General features: G+C 54.0%; 3 protein-coding genes across 3 annotated transcripts; 1 reads left to right on the plus strand and 2 right to left on the minus strand.

The window, feature by feature from the left end:
* Window positions 1–1,556: 1,556 nt before the first annotated feature.
* On the minus strand, window positions 1,557–2,597 carry B0T26DRAFT_272118 (uncharacterized protein). The gene is made up of 2 exons (XM_060434107.1): window positions 1,904–2,597; window positions 1,557–1,726 (listed from the first exon to the last, which is right to left on the minus strand). The coding sequence occupies exons 1-2, from the start codon at window positions 2,424–2,426 to the stop codon at window positions 1,611–1,613; spliced, it is 639 nt and encodes a 212-aa protein (XP_060295756.1). The 5' UTR covers window positions 2,427–2,597; the 3' UTR covers window positions 1,557–1,610.
* A 5,098-nt stretch (window positions 2,598–7,695) lies between these two features.
* Window positions 7,696–9,007, minus strand: B0T26DRAFT_675359 (uncharacterized protein; the record flags this gene model as incomplete). The annotated part of the gene is made up of 2 exons (XM_060439819.1): window positions 7,696–7,850; window positions 7,912–9,007. The coding sequence occupies 2 exons, from the start codon at window positions 9,005–9,007 to the stop codon at window positions 7,696–7,698; spliced, it is 1,251 nt and encodes a 416-aa protein (XP_060295757.1).
* A 1,581-nt stretch (window positions 9,008–10,588) lies between these two features.
* B0T26DRAFT_774633 (uncharacterized protein) lies at window positions 10,589–13,309 on the plus strand (the record flags this gene model as incomplete). The annotated part of the gene is made up of 10 exons (XM_060446587.1): window positions 10,589–10,636; window positions 10,706–10,723; window positions 10,771–10,937; window positions 11,033–11,087; window positions 11,798–11,817; window positions 11,876–11,892; window positions 12,292–12,322; window positions 12,386–12,502; window positions 12,558–12,563; window positions 12,660–13,309. 10 exons carry the CDS (start codon window positions 10,589–10,591, stop codon window positions 12,826–12,828), a joined length of 648 nt encoding a protein of 215 aa, XP_060295758.1. The 3' UTR covers window positions 12,829–13,309.
* Window positions 13,310–23,259: the final 9,950 nt, after the last annotated feature.

A 23,259-nucleotide genomic window follows, 5' to 3' on the forward strand; every position in this document is an offset into this window, starting at 1 on the left:
TTAATTTTTCGGACATTCCGCACTTGTAAAACCATTCACAGATGAATTTATAAGGGTGTTTCCATTAGAGTCCCGAACGACGTTCTATTCAAGTCAACAGTACGGTTTACCAGTTGTTATCAACATGAATCGCAGAATATGTCTTGACAGCTGTTTATTGCCAACTTCTCTGTCTGTGACTTGCCATAATTGCGCCGAGCAGATACAAGCAACATGACTCTATAGTATTCTCCCCCCCCCCCCCTCAAACGATGGATACTCTATAAGCCGTGATTAGATACGCCATAACCATGGCACTTGATCTCTCTCCTTATCCGCCCCTCTCACTTGTGTTTTCCGAGTAACCGCTCTCATAGATGTCTCTCTCTTGAACCTCGGGGTATTTCATTTTCTATTTCCTGTCGGTGCCTATTTGGCCCTAGTCCACGTTGTGCTCTCTGCGCCGTGCCCCTGTGCACATGGTACGAACGCATATCTATCCACTCATCCACACACGGGGAGAGGAACGTCGCACAGTGCCCCGTTACCCTACCTCCAAGCTCCAGACTCCAACTTGAATAACTAGCATGCGTCCTTCTCAGCCAGTGGACCGTTTGTTATGAGGCTGGCTAGCAAACAACCCACGCTCAACATCCTAAGACAAATAAACAACACATTGCAGCACTGTAAGTCTTTACATAGTTCCATGGCCATCTTGGCTTTCCTTTCCTATATTTCCCTGGCGTATTATTGGGCAAGATAACAGTTTAAGTAAGGTAAGTAAAGTAAAGCAGACCAGACCCGAGTCGAGTGGACAAGGGCAAGCCTCTTCCGATCCAAAAAGGAACGAAAAAAGGAAGAAGAAAAAAGAGCAACAGTCTTCGCTTGCCCACGGCATCTAGCACAGACACACAGACACACGCAGTGTAATGGTGTGTGAGGCATGTATGCACCAACCTGCCTGCCACGGTCTTCCTCCACACACACAACCACACAATCACAACCAAGAAAACAGAACCAAGAAAGCAGTCTAGCAGGTCTGCCTACCGTAGGCTAAGATAGGCAGTCCGGGTCCGCAAGTGAGGAGCTCCATACCTTGTTGTTGCTCACGCAAACAACAGCAACACACGAGAACGTAGTAGAGAGAAGAGAGAGGGGGGCTAACATAAAAGGAGAAAAGTAGAAAGGCAGATAGGGAAGAAAAGAAAAGGCTAAAAAAAAGGTAGTCAAGTACCTACAGCATTGCAGCTGCCGACCGAAAAACCCACACACTCACTGGTTCAACCTTCAAGTGTATACATAAATGCATAGCAACAACAAGCAACAACATGGGGTCAGCGGCAGTTGCACTGTCGTGCTGATGGATGGATGACTACCTACACAAACCTAAACAAACCTTCCCACCGACCGTGGCCCCGGAGCGTGTGCAGTATGTGCGTGTTGCAACGAGGAGGAGGCGGACACGCAAGGCGTGGTTGTTATCTCCTAGCAAAAGCATATCCTCCTTCATAACTGCTACGTAGACAGACAAGACATTGCCTTACCTATGAACCGTTGGCTACTTACAGAAGACTGACTGACCTTGTCACATCCTGCCTCACACACACACACACACACAACGATACAGAGCTTCAAACCCCACGTCGCATAGCACTACGTGTTACAAAAGCAAGCCGGGGCCGAAGGGCGGGGAGGCGGATTGGGTAGGTAGGTAGGTAGGTGGGCACGGAGGGTGGTGACGTCGTACCTAATCCAGCGGTCAGCAGCAGCAGCAGCAGCAACGTGGTACAGTAGAGCCCATAACAACACACACAGCATGTCATCACAGACAGCATGTATGTAAGCGGGCCACGTTTCGGTTGCGCGCACCAGGGAGGCACACATCACATCGACCGTGTCCGCGTCCCGTTCTGTATGTACATACCTCTCAGAATGGTAGAAACTAGCTCCCTTGGTGGGCATGCAACACGTACGTCAAGCAGGCAGGCAGGCAGGCAGGCAGGCAGGCAGGTAGGCAGGCAGGCAGGTAGGTAGCCCCCAATTGCTACAACAGAGAAAAAAAGAAAACCTGCCGGGAAAAAGAGGCGGTGAGCGGGCGGTTTATCGTTACGCGCATGGTTGTGTGTGCGTGTGTGTGCGTGTGTGTGAGCGAGAGCACGAAACGAGGGTAACAACAGCGGGGCCGGGTCAAATAGGAAGTGCAGCAGAGAAAAAGAAGAGGGCAAGGAATTTAAAAACCACGTCTGAATGGGGTGGTGTGTGATGTAGTATGGTGTGTGGGAACGGCAAGGTGCAATTGGCGCTTGGTTTTTTTTTTGAACGAAGAGGGAAAACTGAAAAAAAAAGAAGATAAAAAAAAATAATAAAAATAACACCAGCGAGCAATTCCGGCGAGCAATTGGAGAGACAGGGGAGCAAGGGAGTGCAATCAAATCCGATTGTTCCATATCGGCAGTTTAGTAGAAAAGGGAGAGGCACCCGGGTTTTGCCAGGCACCGCTGTCAGTCAGCGGTTCCTTCTTACCGGGTGTTCAATATCATGGCAATCCAAGCCCCCCAATAATGGCATTTTTGGAAATTCGATTTCGCCTCCAGGACCCTGAAAAGGGGTGTTCTTTGATGAAATCTCGTAAGTTTGCAGACCAGAGACAAGCATGGCGCCCCCACCCCGCAGATTGGCAAGATTGGCAACCAAGACTTTCCGGGGCTGTAGTCCAGGGCTGACGAGAGAAATGACCCGGAGGCGTCGACACAATATAAAATCGCCCTTCCCCCGGCTGATATGAGATCATGGCGTGTTTCAGATCCCGCCTTCGGTTCCGCCTTGGGATGAGGGCGCATTGCGCCGTCATTATCATCCCGTTAGCCGTAGACGCCAAGGCCCTCCCTGGGTTGCCCCAGAATGCAATGCGAATGAGGCTGTTTTGTCAGTATTCCGTGCGTGCATTTATTTCGCATCTCGTAAATTGGAAATAGAAGTGGAATTGCCTGCCCTGCCATGCGCTGTCAGCTTCCTATCCAGCTGGAATCTAGCAGGATCCCTTCCTGCCGGTGCAGGAAGGAACCTGAAGGAAAAGCTGCACGTGAAGTAAAAGTGGGGTTGTATCTGTACTTGTTCACGAAGAGCCGGGAGTTGGCAGGGCTTTGGGTGAGGGCTCGGAATTGAGGGGTATCAAGCGGGGCACAGCCCCTCCCTCGCCTTGGCGGGGAGTTCCTAAAACATGACTCCGTCAACCTAATGAAATACTGCTGCCAATTTGGCTCACCGTCGAAGTTCTACGAGCAAGCTCCATAGTTCAGCCCCATTTCCGAGCGGCCGGCTCGTACAGAAGAGGAACATCAGATAGAAATCGCACCGAAACTGAACTTCGACAGCTCCCTAGGCAATGGGAAGCCAATCTAGGGCGTCCGCTTAGATGGCCTTTCGCCATATTGACCTATGGGTATATCGAAGATTGGCGACAGGGATTCTCGGAAACGGGAAGGCCAACAAACGCCACATGACATCATCGCGCTTGGCACAACCCCGACAACACCGACTTCAGCCCATCATAGCCATTCGACAAGTAGGAACGTGGAATCAGCGCATTTGCTTGGCGGAGGTGGCCCTTGACTGATTGGGAAATCTCAAAGGCGGCCCACCTCATTGTTATCTTTATATTCACTGATAAGACTCTCGTCTCTGCTTTTTTGATCGTGTTGGGCCTTGAGGGACTGGAATGCGCTGCCCTAAGCCTGCTCCCAGAACTTATCAGACTGGCCGCTGGCTTGTCCTAGAGTCCGGGATAGATAGTCGAGATGGGCTAAAGCTAGCTCCTTTCCGTAAGACGCCGAGGAGAACGAGAAATATTGTAAAGCGGCTGGTTCCACTGTCGGAGGCCCAATGATCAGACTGTGCACGCTCTTCCAGTTCCAATGGGCCGCTGAAGAACAGAAATGGATAAAAATAAAGAGTGGATATTCTAGTCACCTAGTCACCCGGTGCTGAAGGCTCTGCCCATTAGTTCGACATGCCCACCGAGCTGCGTTCGTGTAGCGCAGCGGGATCCCTGCGGTTGTGCTTGCAGTTCCCCCGTGCGCCCTCTCCGGTTTGGCAAAAAGGACCCTGAAGATCTGTCCCTTCTCCACAGTCCATCTCCATTGGCTGACGCTGGATCCCACGTCCCAAGACAAATCTTGTCTCCCCACCTGTCTAGGACAACGCCCCCAATCGCCAACGATGTCATCCTGTCTGTATTTAGCCCAATCATGCAGGGTGTCTGGCGGAAAAGGTTCAGGTACCTCGAAAGACCCCGTCCCACAAGCTCAAATTGAAGGGGGCCTGTCTTAAGCCGTCAACGCCCCGTTGTAGGCCGAACGGGATGCGGCCTTTCCACGAGCCTAATTGGCTAAACGACGTCATTGGGTGGGGTTCGCTGGTCTCACAGCCCAGGACCACTGGAGGAAGCGGGTATGTGACGTTTTATACGCATCCCATCTTACTCGCAAATGGCGCGAACGCTCGCTATGGTAATAGAGCCGGCCAAGAGCTTCGAGAAAGCGAAGAAACCGATGCCGAGCCGCTTGTTGTCCCGGTGCCCTCAGGGTTTCGCCACACACCGGCCTCTAGCGGGCGCTTTAGGGGTGTGAATTGATGCCTGACGAAAACCAGCCATTGTTAGAAGTACCAAGTTCACGAACAAGCTCGGTCTCCGTGGGTAAGACATCCTTCGAGTTTGCTTGGGAATGCTTCTGTCCAAGCAGATGCTTCCCAATCCCCCCTTAAACGCTCCCAAACACTGGGGTGCGTCACCGCGTGCTATTTCTTCCCTTCTTGCCCCAACCTTGCCTCAAGAGGGTGCCGCCGTATCATTGCACATGTCACCTCATATCTTGTTCATGATACAACCAGGTCGATCTTCAAGTGAATATTGTGCCCTTCCAATATCCGTGCAATATCCGTGTTTTCTTGGTAAGGTACCTGGTGATATATCGACAAAGTTGTCGACGGGATGTGACGCTCGCTGGCCTTATCACGTGCGTAGTGGCCACCGTTTCACCCCGGGCGTAGAGAGGGCCCTAAATTGGGGGTGTCGGTCAACACTTTCCATAATTTCTAACGCCTATATACACTCGTGTCATGAGCACTGCCCTTCGTAGTAGTGATAAGTCGCTTGGGCAGCCCTGCTCTACCTAGACACTTACTTGAAACACAAGCATATTCAAGTGGATGCCCTTGACTAGGCTGGCGTTGGCATTTCTCTGTAGTCGTCGTCTCTACGCTATGCCACAGGGATCATCTGGGATAGGTATGGGACCGGTGGCGTGCGGGGGGTCGTTCCTTGACCTTCCCATTTTCCATTTTTCGCCTCTCCATTTGGGGCTGGTGTCTGGGCATGCAGTACGAGTGTCTGATATGTTGTACCTGATAGCGGCCATGGAAGGGCACTGGCCTTGCTGCCGGCAACGACAGGAAAGACGAAGATCCCCTTCCCCTTTGAGCGACGTCCCCGCAAGGCCGCCGGCTCCTCATCGCCTCCGATGCGGGGCGCGCGGCATGGTGAGCGAACGGCTTGTCTGGAAATGCTGTTGCCTCCCTTGCCCACCCTAAACTCTATCTGATGATGCCATCGGGGACAGAAAGGATGCCGTCCCGCCTAGCTTGTGGCTGCACCGGAAGCGAAGCGACTGGGGAGGGCGACCTAGCAGCGTCTTCTGGTAGCTAGCAGAATGCGGATGTTATCGAGTTTCTTCCTCGTGGGTTTGATACCGCCGCCGTTTGTCTTGAGGGCAGCCCCAACACAAAACGGGGCGTGGTGCGTGGAGAAGCTTTTGGTTGAAATCATCCGATATGGCGGGATAGCGTAGCCCCCTTCCTCTCTAGGCTGACTAGTAAGAGCAAGTTAATCCAAGATCAACACGAAACACGCTATAGAAGTGCACACCAAAACTAGAGACCGGATGTGCTCCGTAAGGCAGCGGCGATCTTCCGCGCCCAAATGGTCTTGGTAGGGGATGGTCTAGTTTTCTTGGTTCGCAGTTGGTCGCCTCGCTTCATTGGCGCGGGGGGGTAGTGTAATAACGTAGAGTCATGTCTAGACACCAGCAGTCAGGGAGAGGGGGACATTAGTCAGATTATCATAGGGCGTTGCTGTTGTCTGGCTTGACTAAATGGTGTAGTGCGGTTGCTTTGGGAAGGTAGCTAATTAGTTGCGTTGAAACGGCGCCTGGTATTCCAGGGTGCTGAATGGGGGTGGAGATGGGAATGCGGTGTCGTCCGGCTTGGCTTGCCGTTGAGACGAGGCGGTTAAGGGTCTATAGGTCGACGTTTATTTTTGCTGATAATTGAGCGGTGGTGGTAGGATTAAGATTTTTTTTCTTCTTGGGAGGGGTGGCGGGGAGGATTCATTAGGCAATTCACTGTCGCAGTCCGTAGTCGCAGCTGCTGTTACTTGCTCGAGCGAGCGATTGGGTCGGTAACAGAGGAAAGAAAAATTGTGACTGGAGCATATGGATCCAATTGGGCGCGGAAAGTGAGACTCTATCTTTTGTGTGTGGTACCCGTTCGGGGGCACCTTCCCAATTATCAAAGTTGGTTTGTGTCGTAAGTTTATTATTGGTACTTGTGTACATGATTAAGTTTTAAGACACCAAGCAGTAGTCCCTTCTTCAATATTCTCTTCCATTATCAAGAGGACAGTGGCGAGAGAACGCCCATCCTTCAACTTTTTGCGTTTCGTCATTAGTCAAGACTCGACCATATCATGCCGGGCCACTCCGTATTTGCTGCGCCCGGGCTGAGAGAGCCAAAAAAAATGTAAAAGAAATAAAAGATATAGAACCTCCAAGCCCATATCCCAGTCCCATACCAAGCCGCCGTGAGGAAGCGCAGAAAGCGCCACGCAAGCGATAGTACAGAAGTATGGGAATCTCTTGCAAACACCGAGCAAGACGTTCTCTGCCCGTAGACAGATGCCAAGTGCCCCCCAAGTAGGTAGGAAATAAAAAAAAGTGAAACCCAGAAAACGCCGATTTTATGAAGGGTATCCCCGTCCAAAGGAGGTGCTGCTTCTCGCCCGTTGCCTGCTGGAGGAAAAAAAAGCCTCCTCTGCTGCTCTCCTAATCTAGAGATGAAACCTCCCCACCCAGCGAGAGTACCTAATTAATAAAAGTACCCATCCCCAATACTATACAGGAGGGCGAGATAAGCAGACACAGAAGCAACGCGGTAGGGGGACTGATCGACGAAGCGTCGGGCCCCAACCCAAACTCCCATATCAAAGTGCTCTTTTTATATAAAACAGTACGTCCAATGTCGGGCGCAGGCGTAGAAGGTGGTCGCAATACAGAGGGCGGGGGATCGCCGACAGATTCCCCCTTCAGGTCATCCATTAGAATGAAGGGCCCGACCAGAACGGCCCCGTCCGCTCTTTTGTCAGACCCCACGTGGGTGAGAAGTACAGACCGTGCCCATGCCCTTTCCAGAGGACACGGCATCATGTTTTGCCTTGGTGTAATGTAACACGGGGGGGTTGTGGTGTTTGTGTGAGGGTATTGGCAGTGGCGGTAGACGCGGAGTGTTGGTTGAGTCTGTAGCCCGCCTTCGGGAGTCGATTGTGGAAGAATATATAGCGAATGGCGAGGATTAAAAAGCGGTAGTCTATTGGCGTGGTGAAAGGTAAAAAAACGACAGTATCATGCGCAACCCTCCAAGGTCACTTCGCGAGAGGAATAGGAATTACTCCGACTGATGATCCTCTGAGCCCGTCTGGTGGTCTTCTGAACCCGTATCCGAAGGTGTCTCGCCTGGGTTCTTGTGGACCTTCTTGTGGCGGCGGAGGTTAGACACGACCGAAAATTGCCTGCCGCATCCTTCAACCTCACACGTGTGTGCTACATCAATAAAAGTCAGCAAAGGCGCCTAATTATGATACCGACTCGAATTGTTTCTTACGCTTTTCGCCCGTGTGGCTGTACATGTGTGTCTGAAGCGAGCTTGGTCGGGTAAACCGCTTGTCGCAAACCTTGCACTTGTGCTTCTTCTGCGTGCTGGACGACACCTTGGAGCTGAAAGAGCCCATCATCGACTGTGGTGCCGGTGGCTGGCCCGACATCAACCCTTGAGGTCTAGGCAGCGTCCGCCCGGGCAGTGACTCCATGTCTGACCCTGTCGTCGAGTAGTCGCTCACGGACCCATCCACCGACCCTCCATAGTACCCGCTGAAGCCGGCCGATGACACGCTAGAGTTTGTGGAGTGTGCCGACGGGAAACCGTAAGAATCCCCCGATCCACGGCCACGATTCCGCACCTCGTAGATGTTCCTCGGCGTATCCTGGCTCGTGGAGAGCATCCCGTGGCTTGCTTCAATAGCATCTCGGAACCTCCTTTGATCGTCCTGTGGCAGGCCTCTGCGATCATAGTCAGACAATGATATCCGTGGCAGCCGTGCCACACCGACGGTAGACGCATGGAGATCCATAAAGCTAGAGGCTACTGACGGCTGAGAATATCTTCGCGAGCTGTCTTCAGTGGCGACAGCGAACGTCCTCATCGGCGCCGGCGGGTACCCGAGCTGACCGTAAGCCGCCGAAGACGGTGCGTAGGGGGCGTTCACGGGCGAGGCTGCGGTTGTGTATGCCGACGTGTCATAGGCAGCTGTCGTGGAGGGGTGCTGCATTCGGTTCAGGTTTATGAGGTCTTGGGACATGGGAAGCAAGTCCTGTTGCCTGTAGACATCGCCCATGGGTGGACTGGCCGCCGACGCAGTTGTCGAAGGGAGAGAGGCATACGACGACATGGAAGAGGCGCTGCCGGATCTGCTGCTGTGCTGGGCTTGCTTCTGGAGAGAGTTGAGGTTGAGATGGGGGAGGCTTCCGCCGTCCTGGCTGCCGACGAAGAGGCTCTGGCCGCCGTTCTGGGAGCCCGGCCCGGCCGCGGACGAGGACGAGGCCCACGGGTTGGTGAAGTGCGGGTGGCTCGGGTACGAAGACATGTGGTCGAAGCTTAAGGGTCCGAAGCGGTGTTGGTTAACGTCTATTGTCATCGTCATGGTGTGATGTGAAACCTGTGTGCGATCGTTGAAACCGGATAGAGTGCGAGTTGGAAGTGAGGTCGTGTAGACTGGCTCTGGCGATGAAGATGTTGCAAATGGCTAGGCGGTGGTCCTAATTTTTGGCTGTTGTTGCTATTACTGATCAGACGCGGGATCCCTTAGTCGGGTCGAACTTAAGAGAAGGTCAGACCGCGGGTCGACAAGGACGGATCAGCGCCCTTAAGTGTCCCTTGAGGGTATGACACGATGGCATGCGGAAGTAGCCCTGCGTCTGGGATGATGGAAGTACAACCGATAACTAGACTGCACGCTAGGGCGAATCGGCTCTCCGACCAGGCAGGGTCGTCTGAACGTTATTACCCTCTTGGTCAGAGGACAGGTGGAACCCACCTCAGCGCAGACTACCCTGTGACGATGTCGGGCCAGAGTGATCGACACTCGAGATATCCCTCCCACCAAAGGACCCTGACAGGGCAGTCTGCCAATTGGGCCAGAGTGGGATGCCGTCTTGGATGGGGGGAAGGAGGGGGGGTTTGGTGGATGATAGGAGTGAACTAGGCTCGCAGGTCGGGCAACGGCACTCTTCTCTTCTTCAAAGTCGAACCAAACGAAGACAAGATCAGCAGCCGGTTAGGGCTCGAGAGATCCGACGATGGTCGACGAGGTAAAGGAGCCAAGGACTAATATCCCGAACAGAGACCTGCCTAGTAGCGGCCTGTCTGTCTATCTGTCTGCTGTGCCTAGTGTGTCGACACTCGAGAGAGTTCTTGTGTGTATACTGTGCTGTCCCGTAGCGTATATGCTTGTCTAGCTGTGGAGATGGTCCGAAGAGGGACGTGCCGGTGACGATCCGGAGAATTAACGGTCAAATTTTGGTGTGGCGTACGGGTTGCGTTATGAGTGTCAGTGAGCAAAGGCAAGCGGTAGATGCTGCTGCAGAGAGCGTGCCGCCTAGGAGTCGAGCACGGATCATACGTATGTAAGTAAGTTATTCCAGCGTAGCGTACAGTACGTATGTGTGCGAGATGGACTGGGCTGGACGAGTGAGGACCAACAGACGAAGGACCGGCCAACCTTTAACAACCTGGAAGTAGTGTAGGCTCCTCCACGCACCCACAGGAAAGGTGGGAAAAAGCGATGAAGTCAACGGCAGACAGGTGTAAGAGGCCTTTGGAGCGGGCAGGGGTTGGGAGGCAAAATATGGGACTGAGGCATGTACAGTACGGAGTACCGGCTGCCAGCTGGCCGTGGGAGGGGGGTACCTGGATGGAATAAGACACTAAGACAAGGGCCCCTAGCCAGCAATTCTGACCTTGACTACCTTACACCTGTACGCTACACTACCTGGTATGGAAGTATACTGCCTGCGCGTGCTCGATACGATAGGGCTGCAATGGCTCGCAGCTACTAAGGAGCCTGAGGTTCGGAGGGTGGGCCCGTCCGCGAGTCGAGGAGGACATGCCCTGATTATAAGTATCCATGGGAAGTATCCAGGGCATGGGAGCGCAGAAACGCAGATTGGGGTCTCGACGGGCGCCATTGCCGTGCTGTGCTAGGCCAGCTCAGGTCCCCAACGCAATGCCGCTCCTGAGCCAGCATTCAGCATTGGATGGCATGTGTGTAAAGGTATGAGTACCTAAGGTATCCAATGTAGTAAGTGTGCTAGTTGCCTTGCCTTCTGCCTTCATAAGGCAGTGTGCGGATACCTACTACGTATGTGCAAGCCCATCGTCGCTCCACTAGAGATGAACCGGCTCCAGGTCTCTCGAGACCAAAACGGCACGGCTTGGGGCTCGTTTGCGGTTTGGGTTGCGAGGTACATGCCGAAGTACCTGACGCTTGCTGGGCAGCGGGTGCTGGGGCTGGCGTGCCGGCTAACAAACGCCACTGATGTCGGGGGTGGTCCTCCACTGCCTGCCTACCTTAGGTGTGTGGAGGGGGACAGGCAACCGAAAAGTGGATGGGGCTCGCATTATGCAGGGTCTGCAAGTCCAATTAGGTTGTCTCTCCCTTAAGCTTCAGTGGTTCACATCTCACGACGATTGCGAATGCCCTGCGGTGTCCTGTCCTGGGCAAGGTAAGAAAGGTAGGGACCTGCTTCAGTCAGTTAGTCTATTCTCCAGTCCAGCTGGCCCGATTCCCCTTATGGTGTTGGTTTGCTGGCTCTGTTCAGTCCAATTCGGCCGCGACTGGCTCAACCAGGAAACCAGGGCACCTCGTGGACACATCCAGGGCGCGGCAGGCGCCTCGAGTTGGCCCCCGGCCCTGATTTCTCTTGGAGGGGGGCGAATGCGGTATCTTGCTTTGTGCGTGCGCCAGCAGAGGTGTGGCATCCTGCTCAGGCACAAGTGGTGGGATCGAATTCTTGTGGGAATGGCATGCCAGCAACCGGCAAAAGCAGAACCCGTAGCAGGCCCACTCTAAAGAAAAACGCTCCCCACTGGCTGCTGCTCAGCGTATCCGAACAGCGCTCTAGCCTTGAAAGGGCAAGGACGGCTTGGCTGAGCGGAGGAGTGGGGATCGAGGACGGCTGCCGCGAAAGCCAAAACCAGGACGGAAAGTGCAGGTACCTATACTTTTGCCAAGGAAAGAGCCACCAGAAAACGAACGCTCCGCTTCAACAACTTGAAGAAGTGACGTGACGTACGCAAAGCCATTTGCTCCATCCAGCCTGACTCCAGCTTGAAGCTAATTCACCTATACTCAGTCACTATGGATGCTCAAGGTAGCCCTTCTATTGATGACCTGGACGCCCATTGGCCCCTTGAACCTACTCAACACTCCTAGAGTTACAACTCGGTGGCTACGTACGTGCAGTCGTACAAAGACTACGAATTGTGAATCCTGTCTGCTCTCCAACCAAAGGCACCCTACTCCCGTCTGTAAGTCGACGGTGGAGGATGGTGCTGCATACACCACATTAAATCGCGATGCTATTACGTCGGTTCGAATGCTAACACATCCGCCTCTCCCGTCGTCTTTGGCGTGGCGGAAGGAGCGAGGGAGCGAGGGGCGAGGGCAGGGGGGCAGGGGGGCAGGCACGATGTGGGCCTAAACTGCCGCCGTTGGAGGCAGGGGACAGCTCTATCCACAAAGAGCGGGGCTCGTGAGCTCTTCAGATGTTATGTGACGTCTCTCGTTCAATCGGTCTGCCACACACGCCAGTTTTGCAAAGCAGCATCCAGCAGCCTGCCGAAAACAGCAAGCCAACAACAGACGAAGGCCCTAAGGTGGCCGGTAGTCATGGATGCGCTAAGCCAATTGAGCTGAACAGCAAACAGCAAAATACTTCGTGGCCATCGCCTGCGTGCAGTACGTGCAGTCAGTGCAGGGCAGTGCTGTGCAATGCAGTGCAGTGCTTGCTGTGCTGTGCAGTTGCCGTGACGAAATGCAGACCAACCTAAAGCAACGATGGCAATCGAAGAGGCTGGCAGCCTTCCGCTTCTCAGATCTCGGGCTGGACTGGACTGGACTGGACGAGAGGAGACGGGAGTAAGCTATTACCACCCACTGACAGAGGCAACTAACCTCTACACACATGCCTTAGCACTACGTATGTACATACATACAGTCCATACATACATCTCGTATGTATGTACGTGCCTACGTCCCATAGACAGCAATCAGTTGCTTTTCTGGCAGGCCGCAGACAACAACCAGCCCTTGGCATGGACGCTGACATCAACGCGCCAGCGAGTATGGGGCAGTGGACATGTCGCACAGCGGACCCGCACGCGAACGAGGCAATGCTCACAGATGATATGCCTCCAAAGCCCGGGCCTGAAAACAAGGACGGTTTGCTAGAGGGTTACATATGACGCTTCTCTACGCCCTAACTGACGACCGGACAGCCGTACGGGCTGGGCTTCATCATCCCGTTCTCCCCGGCAACCCACCTACTGACAGACTATCGACAGCACAGCACAGCACAGCACAGCACATCACAGCCCTCTCCGCTCCGCTCCAGCCCAGCCTAGAGATGGAGTGAACAATTACTTTAGACTCACGGATAGTTGTGCGCGTGCTGCTGCCAAGGCCTGCGGTGCGGCCCTCAACTCGGGGGCTGACGTCTTTCCACTCAAGCATTGTCGCCATCCCCCCCATCAAGGTTCCCCAGCTCTCTGCACGAAAAACCCCCCGACATGGCGGAGCCCGCTTGGGCGTCCCATCTCCAGTTTGCGCATTCTGGCGACGGGCGTGTTCGTCCCTTTCCTTCTTCTTTTCTTTCTTCCCCTTGGAGCTTTTCGGCGTTTTCGCGTGTCACGTCATCCAGCTGCAGTCTGCGGGACGCCGTTGCCGAGGCATTCTAGGCCTCAATCACGACAACTATGATATGCCCTCAATCTACTGTATTGGACGATAAGTAGGGTTGTCGAAGGGAACTACACTAGCCCAAGTTACCTCAAGCCCGGCCACGGCTTGTTGCGGGCCTTGACGTCTTCTCTTCGGGCTTTAGGGTCCGCGCCGGGGACCTGAAAAGTCGAGTGGGGCCAGCCACAACCAGCGACTCACGGGAATAAATTCAGACTCAACAGCAAATCAACGATGGAGGTGGACGGTGGATGGTGCACGCCCCACAACTTCCCCTGCTGTTCGCTTGGCATTGGGGTCAAGGGCCTACGACGGCACCTAGGATCGGGGCAAGTCCCTGACGCCTCCATCGACGAGAGCAACCCCCGCCAAGCCACAGACTCCGGAGACGGTATTGAGAACATCGCGCTTCGCTTTTGCCTCTTGGCCTTCCCGCGATAATCTCAAGTTTCAGCCTTAGGACCGGTTTAGCATAGGAGCCGCCGCTGCCCGCTTTGTCGGACGCTAACACCGACAACGTCCCCTCGTTCGTGCGGCTCGATCTTGCGGGCTCCGCTATAGCCATCGACACACCTGCCTCTCCTTCAGTGAATACAATCACGTATGGATGAATACTTATGGACGGAGCACACACACTCACTCGGACGAGGTTCGGAGCAACGATATCACACCGCCCACAACCCACAGCGCAGTTCATAGGTTTTCTTTCAGAACCTGGAGGGCTCATGGGACGCACACCAGCTCTTCAACTTCACCCACCTGCATTGTTCTGCAGCATGCTCCAAAAAACGCATGCAGAATTGACGCAGCGTTGCTCATTTCCTCTTTTGGGCACGCCTGAGGCCAGCTCTGCTTTATCAGCCAGTCAACATGTCGAGACCTGAGTCGGGCTGTCTGTTCCCTGTGCTTACCTTCTCCATGTGAAAACTCTTCATTGCGATAGTCCCTCTCCTTCTCCCTCTGCCTCTCCCGCACACACACCCAATCACCCAGGCTCTTTAGCTCCCTAGAGTAGCAAGATGATGGTGTGCCGTGGACGACATGCAACCCCCGCCTGTCTCGAGGAAGTGCGAATCCTCTCTCCCCCACATACGTGTGTGGAAACTGTCCTATTGGCCTATCTGCATTCGTCTTGTATGTACACATGTACCCTGATGCCCGACCAAGGCGTCGATGGCGTTGATCTTCTTGTGGCTTGCATTGAGAGGAGGGGCATGCCTGCCACCGCCATGCCTATCGATTGGATTGTTTTCTGAGCTAGTGTCGGTTTCTTGAGGGCTCTCATTGAAGTTTCTGATTTCACCAAACAGTTGTTGAAACTTTCGGCCTGGTCCCAAATGCCAAGTGTGGAAGTGGACTCTATCTCATATCAAGTCCCCCACATTACCGTTGTGTGTTAAGATTGTTGAAGCCGGGGATTGCTTGATTGAGCCCTCAGACTCACCCCGGCAGCGGGATCTCGAAATCTTCTGCTGTGCTAGCCAAATTCGGCCACACGAAACAAGCCCTTTACGGGGACCCCTGCCAGGCGCTCGGGGGTAGGTCGCCGAATACTTTCTTGAAAATGTACATGCTCCTTGTCGTTGTCGCTTTTCTCGAGACTACCATCGCTCTTGTCGCTAGTTGAAGACACCAACAGGCTGCTGGCTTTCGAGGAATCAAATATCTTTAATTAGGCCGAGAGCGAGCACGCAATCGCAGCCACACAACCAGTGCTGCACCTCCTTGGGCCGTTGCCGTGGATCAAGAAATGGACGGTTCGCAGAGCATTCGGCCTGTTCATGGAATCCATACCACACGCCAAGGCCGGCCGGATATGTCTCGGAACTTCCCATGGATACTGTATAACTGGCTGTGTGGTTGTGAAGGAAGGGGACCAGTGCATCTGCAGTTCTGCACAGAAAAACAGCACTCGCAGCACTCACATGACCACGCACAATTTGGCGCCCAGAATGGATCACGGTTTTATTTCGTACATGATGGACAGGTACCAGCCTGTTGATCAGGAACCACGCTGGTTCTCCGCCTCTCATGCTGAGGGCGGTCAAGCACAGAGCCTGGACCCTGACCCAAAAAGTGAAGACGTGTCACGCGGCACTACCGGATCTCTCGAATTCATGGGCCAGTGTTTGGCAGAAAACTGATTCGAGATTCTGGAGATAGACGATCTTTGCCAAAGACGGCAGGACGTTAACACAAGGTCCAGATTAGGACATCCACCCTAAACAGCGGGGCTTGCGGGGGGCTCGGTCTACTTTACGGGTTACTACTGTATGACTGTTGCGTTAGTGCGGTGAAGTAATGGTGGAGGCTATCAGGCAACAACCGGGGCTCTCAGCATGCCATGGCACATCATGGCCTTGTGACAAAAGATTCAAGCTGCCTTCCCGATCCCATCCCGCGGATACATCGGCGGCGCCGGCAACCCTTGCCGACACGGGAGGACGAGGTTGAGCCTCGTCGGCGTCCGCATACGAGAAACTCATCAAAATGATGATTGGGAACGAGATTGGAAGGAGCATGCGTGGAGGGGAGCTGGGCGAGTTAGCCACCGACAAGCTGAGGGCACGGGCCAAGATCGACGCGCAGGGGAGTGTTACAGATCCGACAAGGCCCCTCAAAAGGGCTAAGTCTTGAGAGGGAACCCTGTATCCCCAGGATGGGACCCGCCTGGATTGCCGAACCGCTGCGGCCTGCACAGCCAAAGCGGCGGCGGCAGCAGCCTCAAAAACTGAACTTCGAGCCCTCAAAGTCATGATGATGTTGGGTTTAAATTAGAGCGAGAAAGAGCCGCGATGCGTGCCTCCGCCAGAGCAGATGACTATCATGAGCTTACGCACTGCGGCCTTCGTTATCGTCATGGGCTCTAGATTAATGGTGGTGGCGGCAACCTCTGCCCCCATGCATTACGCGCCCCGGCAGGACCATGGACGCCAACCCTTTTGGAGATGCTTAGCATCCGACGGCTGCTCGAGTCTTCGACGGCGAAGGGACGCATGACCCTTTGGCAATCTTATGGCGAGCCAGATAATCGGCAAGAGGTGCGACACGGCGGCGGGCACAGAAGCAGCAGATAGCCAGCACCCACGCCGTTGTTGACCGGTATATCGATGTTCGCTCCGCAGGAGTTGTGAGGAGCCGTCTATGCAACACCAGGAGGATGAACGCCAGAGACGCGATGCGATGCCAATTGTCCCGGACTGAGGCAGGCAACCTAGTTACAGTAGTGATCTTTCTACATTACAGTGGAAGTTCTCACCTAAGGCTTGGCAGGCACTTGCTGCGGGCAAGCCCAACATGGCAACTAATCAACTACCTTGGCGAGAAACTGCTTCAGAGCATTCCCGGCATCACTGGCAACACCGGTTGCGATAGTAAGCACCTCGCCTTTTCGTGATGCAGTTTTTTTAACTTCTCGCGGGGGTCACACAAGCCAGATCGGTCTTGCCTGGGCGGGATACGGGGGACTTTCAAGCACGCGCACCCCCTTGCTTGGCGACGAAGTACCCTCCTTACGAGTTACGACGGCTCCAGACTCCGGCAACACAACAGCGGACGACGCCCGCCCTATCCGCGCGCCGGAAGTGGGCGGAATGTCGATGTCGTCCAACAGCTAGGTACGTAAATGTTTTTCTTTGAAAACGAGGTCGCCGTTCAGCGGCCCGAACGCCTCATTTAACGCCATGAGAGCGCCATACTGCATCTAGCCGAGTCCAAGTCGGCCCTTCGACCTCTTAAACATCCGACGACAGGCCACAGCGCGCTCGCCCGCAAGGACGTGAAAGCAAAGCCCCGACTGGCCGATTTTTGCCAATGAAAAGAGGCACTACGAGATTGTGATGGCGTTGGTGCATCTGCAAGAGGCAGAACTGCGGCCAGCATTGCAGCCCCCCCCCAAGCGTGATTTCGCGCCCTCTTGTGTATCCCGAGGGCGGTCTGGACGAGTCCATCACGATGATGCCGCTTCCGCTCGGACTTGGTGCCGTGCCCACCGGAATGCAAATGCTTGCTCGACGGACGTTGGTTCACCGTCACTGCCCGCCCGCCCACTGCCCAAGGCGCCTTTCCTCTTTGCGACGGAGCTAGGTCTCAGCAGCCAAAACGCAGAGGCAGACGAGATGGCGTCGCATCATGATCGACAAGGCGTGCATCTGTCCGCAAATCTGTCAGATCTGTCGTGCAGATGGTTCCGCGCCAAGTGTCGGTACGGGGGCATCATCCCATTGAGAGTGTTTCGTTTTCCTCTCGCTCTGCAATTAATCACCTCCTACGGATGAGTAGCCATGTTGACTATTCTGCAGTTTAACTTTGGCCGCCTTGTGTCCCTTGTCGCTCCCTCTCACGAGTCTCGACGACAAAAAGAAGAAGAAGAAGCTAAAACGAACAAGACAGAGTTAGCTGTGGTGCGGGATCGCGACGCGATCGGGCCAATTGTGGTGCAAGCTTTGTTGTCTACGACATGAACCCGAAGTCTGACGTTTGTGAGAAATGAACCGGGCCGAGTCGAGAGACAAGGGATGAGCAAAGAACATGGGTTTGTCTCTTGCATTACTTGCCTACGTATAGAGTAAGGCCGCCAGGATGTTTCGTTTCCGGTTTTGAGACACATGGGTACCTTTGGTCCGAACTACACCTACGGCAGCCTAGGTATCCGTACCCACTACATACCCAGCTCCATCCCTGGCGGCGCCCTGGCGAACTCTTTGATGTTTATTACGGGAATACTGTTGATATATCCACATTGTCCGCCGCCGACTTTTGTCCAATTCCCTATTATAGTCCGGAGTTTAGTCCGCCCTTCATGTTTAGTTACCGCCAAGCTCCCGCCACTGCCGAATAACCCCGGCCGGCAGGGGTTGTCATAGATGATTTCTGGCCGCTCCTGGGGCCTTGTTATCCAAAGCAACAGTCAGTGCACCTCTGCACACCCCCGCATTTGGTCGAAACGGGCGTCGTCTTGCGCCCGCACTGCGGATGCTCTCTTGTTGTCCTCGCAGCACATGTGCACGTTCTGCATTGCTTCGTATTGTCGAGGCCCCGTGATAGTTTCGAAACCATGGGCTAGACCAGCTACTGTGGGTGCCTAGAACATGTCCCGTACCGACGGATTGCACACAAGCACACTACCGTGCACGTTACGGATCATCACACAGATGCAATCGCCGCTTGGGCTGAGATTGGCTTGTGGGGGTGGGAGGACTGATCGTCGTCGCTCTGCCTCTGGGAAACCCCTTTCTGACAATGCGCGAGCCCAAACAAACCGGGGCTTGACCACAGACCCGGCCCGCCTCACCAAGCTCTTCTGCCCCGGAAATTGGCGTTTTTTTGCTCGTTGTCGATCAGTAGCCCACCCCAACCTCACTCTCTTGTCTAGTGCACAAGTATAACAGGCCATTTGTTTCTTTTCCGTCATGATGATGTGCAGTTGCCGGCCGCTTGGCAAGCCGCGACAAATTACCGAAGTAGAAGCCGAAAGCTTGTTTGTGCGCTGCCGTAGGTCGAGACTCGAGCCGGGAGGCTGAAAGACTTGAAAGACCACAAGCCGAAACACCCGCTAGTAGGTAAACAACTAACTGCCCGTTTCAAACTACCGAGCAAGTTCCGGGAGGCTTCTTTTAGTTTTATCTACAGCTGCTGGTGGTGATGTGATCCGTATTCTGTACATAAACATGGCGTGAGGAGAGGTGATATAACTCGGCCGGCCGGGGGATCGACACGCCACCATCTATCTCCTGGAGACGGAAAGGGAAAGGGAGATGATGTGAAGAAGAAAAAGCAACCAAAGTGTCGTGATCCGGGGCGGGAAGCGTAACGACACACCTTTGTCTTGACTCTTCGCTCGCATCTTCTTTCGTCTCTGTTCCCATGTCTCTATGTACAGTACAGTGCCTAGCTGCGTACTTTCCCGCGCCGTGAAAATATGTTTCTGACTCTGACTTTGACCCTGACTCTGCTGGAACCCCCTTTTCGGCCCGCCTCTTCGTCTCGCGTGCTGTACTGGGTAATAGCTGGCTGAAGAGACTTCTTGTTCCTCATCCTCTTCCGGTAGTATGGCCCGCCCGCTCAGCCAATCTCTCATCACTCCGTTCCGTCCTTTGTGATGGCTCGCGACTTGAGGTCGACAAGAAGAAACTAACTCTCTGCTCTCTGGCCTGCCGCGAACGGGGGACAGACAGACTCGCACCTACGCCAGAACCGAAGCATGATGGCGCAGCTGCGCAGTGCGGTCCAGCTTGATAGGACGGCATGCTGTCCCCTCTCTCCCCAGCCCACCTCGACACGTTGCTGCCCCCCCCCCCCCCCCCCCCCCCCCCCCTTTCCCTTCCTTCCTTCCCCCGAACTCGCTGACCGACGTACGTACGTAAATACTTAGGTACAGTACACGTAAGGCGGTTTCCGCCTGGCTAGGCTGGGCTAGGCACGACGAGACAGGAAGGTCGTTAGGTTTTCTTCTTCGTCGTCTTGCTCTCTTCACTCTCCCGAGCTTCCCACCCACCGCCTTTCCATTCTTCGTGATCCTACTCGTCGGTCGTCGCCGTCCTCCTCCTCCCTCGCCCCGTTTTGTGGCTCCGAGTGGAAGGATATGCCCCTTTCCTAACAATCATCAGTCACCCCTGGCTCTTGTTCGGGCTGTACAGAGAGAGAGAGTTGGGAAAACGGCGGTGAGAAATAGAGAATTCGACACGCCCATAGGCCTCTCTGCCTCTGTCGTCCTAGGTTTTCACCAGAGACAAGTGTAGTAACGCCATCCATCTACCGTCCTCCCCAACCCCCTCCCCCCATCCCCATCCCATCTGACTCCCCGTCCCCTTCCCTTCCCGGCATGGCCCCCATTCGCAGATGCTAGTGTGTCTGGTGGCTAGTGGTTCTCGCGATGGAGCTGCGAGCGAGCGGGTTGAACAAATGCAAAGGAGACACAATACCGTATGACTTTGACGTTGAGACCGCCCGCTTGATTGGGTACAGTACATAACAGAACTCCCGATTCAGGACAGATCCGCGTTTCCCGACTTTTCCTCTCTCTCACCACATCGTCTCCGGGACTTGCGTCCTTGTTTCTCACCACATGTGAACTCTGTTGTTCTTCTTTTTTGCCCTGTTTCGGACTTGGCGGCGGCCATCAAGGCTGTTGCTCCCACCTTTTTCTTCTTCTTTCTTTCTACTTTGCTGACCGGTTGAGAACCCCGGGAGAGACGCGCAGAGAGATTCTCACCACCTCTGTCTGCTGCTGCCGGCGCTACTACCGGCTAGGTTTACGCGGCGATGCCTCTCTTGCAGCCCGCATGATGTAGTAGGACGGACTGCTTCGTTGCTGCCCCCCGGCTTGCCATCCGGTCTGTTTGCCTTTTTCTTTTTTTTTTTGCTTTTGCCTTCCAGGCTCAGCTGCCTTGCCCTCTGCCGTACTCGCTCACGCAAGTTGCAACACCACCCGTCCTGCCTGCCTTCCTTCCTCCCGCCACCACCGCCACCCAACCACCATCACGCCTTAGTCCCCTACTTCGCAGGGCTTCTTTTCCCCCTCCTCCTCCCCCTCGGAAGAAAAGCCTCTTCTTCAGCGGTCCATACGAACGTGTCAGACCTAGCTAGCTGGCCTCCGCCCGTCCCGGTCCTTCCCTTCCCTCCCCCCACCCCCGAATGCCCTCCCTGTATGCGTGTGTATTACTAGCCCGCCTTCCGACGCTTGCTGTCCTCTCTCCTATCTACACTAGACGCTGCCTACCTAGGTAGGTAGGTAGGCAAGGGAGCGTAGGTAAGCACCTTCACCGCGTATTGGCCAAGGTACAGTACCTAGCCCAGAACGAGATCGAAAGGAACTTGTATCCGTACATGCGGATACAAGTGCGTGAAATGTGGTGATCACGTCAAACCCAAAAATTACGGTACCTTAATGGCTGCCCGACCGGTCAGGTCTCGCAGGGTCTAGACAGAGGACGACTACAGCATGGCCTCGAGTCTCGCTCTCAGCCTCTCCTTGCTTGCTTGCCCTTGCTTCTCGCCCGCCCTCGCCCGCCCTTGCTCGTTCAAACCGGTGGATATCTATCAATCTGCCCGTCTTGTCTTGTCGTGCTTGTCTCTCTCGGTGCGTGTCTGTGTGTCTGCGGCCGGCCTTCCGGTCATCGGCGGCCTTCCCTTTCCCCTCTCCCCTCCCTCTTGCCTGCCGGCAGTTGATGGATGTCTCTCTCTCTCTCTCTTCCGTCTTGGTAAACAATCTTCTCCCTCCCGCCGTAGATGTCTACCTTCTGTGCTGCATGTAGAGATGTACAAGTGTGGGCCTTGGACTACCGACATGGCCGTTCGTTGTATGTAGGCACATACTAGGTACTTGCCTTCATATAGACACAAAGTACATACGAACATATATGTACGAACTGGCCAACTAGCATCCCGTTTGTTTTTTTCGGGTCATGTTCTAGCAAAAAAAAATATTTGCGTGTTTCTTTACTCTATTTCTTGTCGTGCCCGGCGGCCTGGTCACCAGTCTAGTTCTGATATCGTCCACTCCCGCCCTTTCCGCCCGTCCCGGAGTATCCACCTCTGCGTCGTTGGCAAAAGAAGATCAGGTCCCAATATGTGTGTATGTGTGTTTGTTGACTGGCGTGGGTTCGGAATGTCTCAGCCCATCGTGGCATAGACTTGCCTCTACCTTCCGGATTGGGGCGGGTGACAAGACGAAAAGGGGAAGGGGAAGAAAAGAAATAAACCAAAATGGGCCGGTTCGTATACCTAACCAACTCCCTTGCTGGTAGCCTTGTCGCGACCGCCTTCTCGCAGGGGCAGGGCGTAAACGAGTCTCTCCGGGATTATGTGATAGATACCTAGGTAGGCAGACGCGGTTTGGTGCCGGTGTGTGTGTGTGTGTATGTGTGTCTTGAAACCACATCACATTTTCGCATTTGGTGATACCTTCCCAAATAAGATATCCGAAGCAAAACGAGCCTCAGGTCAGCTGGACTGGGGGGATCACCTTTTCCGGGACGAAGCTGTGGAAGAAGGCAAATCAGGTAGAGGCGGTCTTGGGTTGTAACTTCTACAGTGTCTACGGAAGGTACTCCGTCACGGTAGATGTGTGATGTTTGGATGTGTCTTTCCCCCTTTATTACAGCTACACAAACACACAAAAACGTACACGCGGAGAAAGAAAACAAGCACGTCCTTGTCTCTGCTGGATGTAAGACGTCTGGGAGACACCCGGTTGGCAAGACAGGAAGATGTTGCTGAAGCCGGGGCTCAGATTCCTCCGTTTGGTTGTTTGGGAAACTCGGCAAGGGATACTGTGGTATGCAGTATATCACGCGTCGTCTGAATAGGGGCTACTGGTTAGGGCAGTAAACAGACGGTTGCGAGTAGAAGTGTGCGATGAACCAAGCCCATGGCTCTTTGTATCTAGGACTTCAAAGGTAAAGAGGGCCATCGTTTTATCTCCGAGATTCTCAAGAGTTATTACTGCAGGTGGTATCTGTCTTCAGGTCTTGGCAAGTTGAAACAAAATAGTCAATACTTGTTCAAGCACCAGAGTGAACGCTCCAGGTTTCATCGTGCCAAGGCCACGTGATGCTTGATATTGTCTAGTATCGTCATGGGAATGCTTCCGGGTTTAGGGTTGATGTGACTACCGTCCCCAGAAAATACTGTTGGCAATAGATAATAGAGGTTGAATCCCCATGATGTGTTATTTTGGTCTCAAAACACCATGACCTGGGAGGATGCCGTCTAGTAACTCCTCAGGAAAGTGTGCTCTAGTAGTAGATCAGAACAGAGCCTAAAGTCTTATATAACAGAGTAGAAAGTGTGCCCCAACAGAGAAACAAGTCTGCTTTAACAGAATCCTAACTCAATATTAACCAAGAAGTAACCAAGAGTAAACAAGGAAGCAACAACACAGTAACCAAACATAAACACCATATCTAACAAGTACGGAAAAAAACTACAAGAGGTTG

The sequence above is a fragment of the Lasiosphaeria miniovina genome (assembly GCF_030549165.1).
Source record: "Lasiosphaeria miniovina strain SMH2392-1A chromosome Unknown B0T26scaffold_4, whole genome shotgun sequence".
Taxonomy (NCBI): Eukaryota; Fungi; Ascomycota; class Sordariomycetes; order Sordariales; family Lasiosphaeriaceae; genus Lasiosphaeria; species Lasiosphaeria miniovina.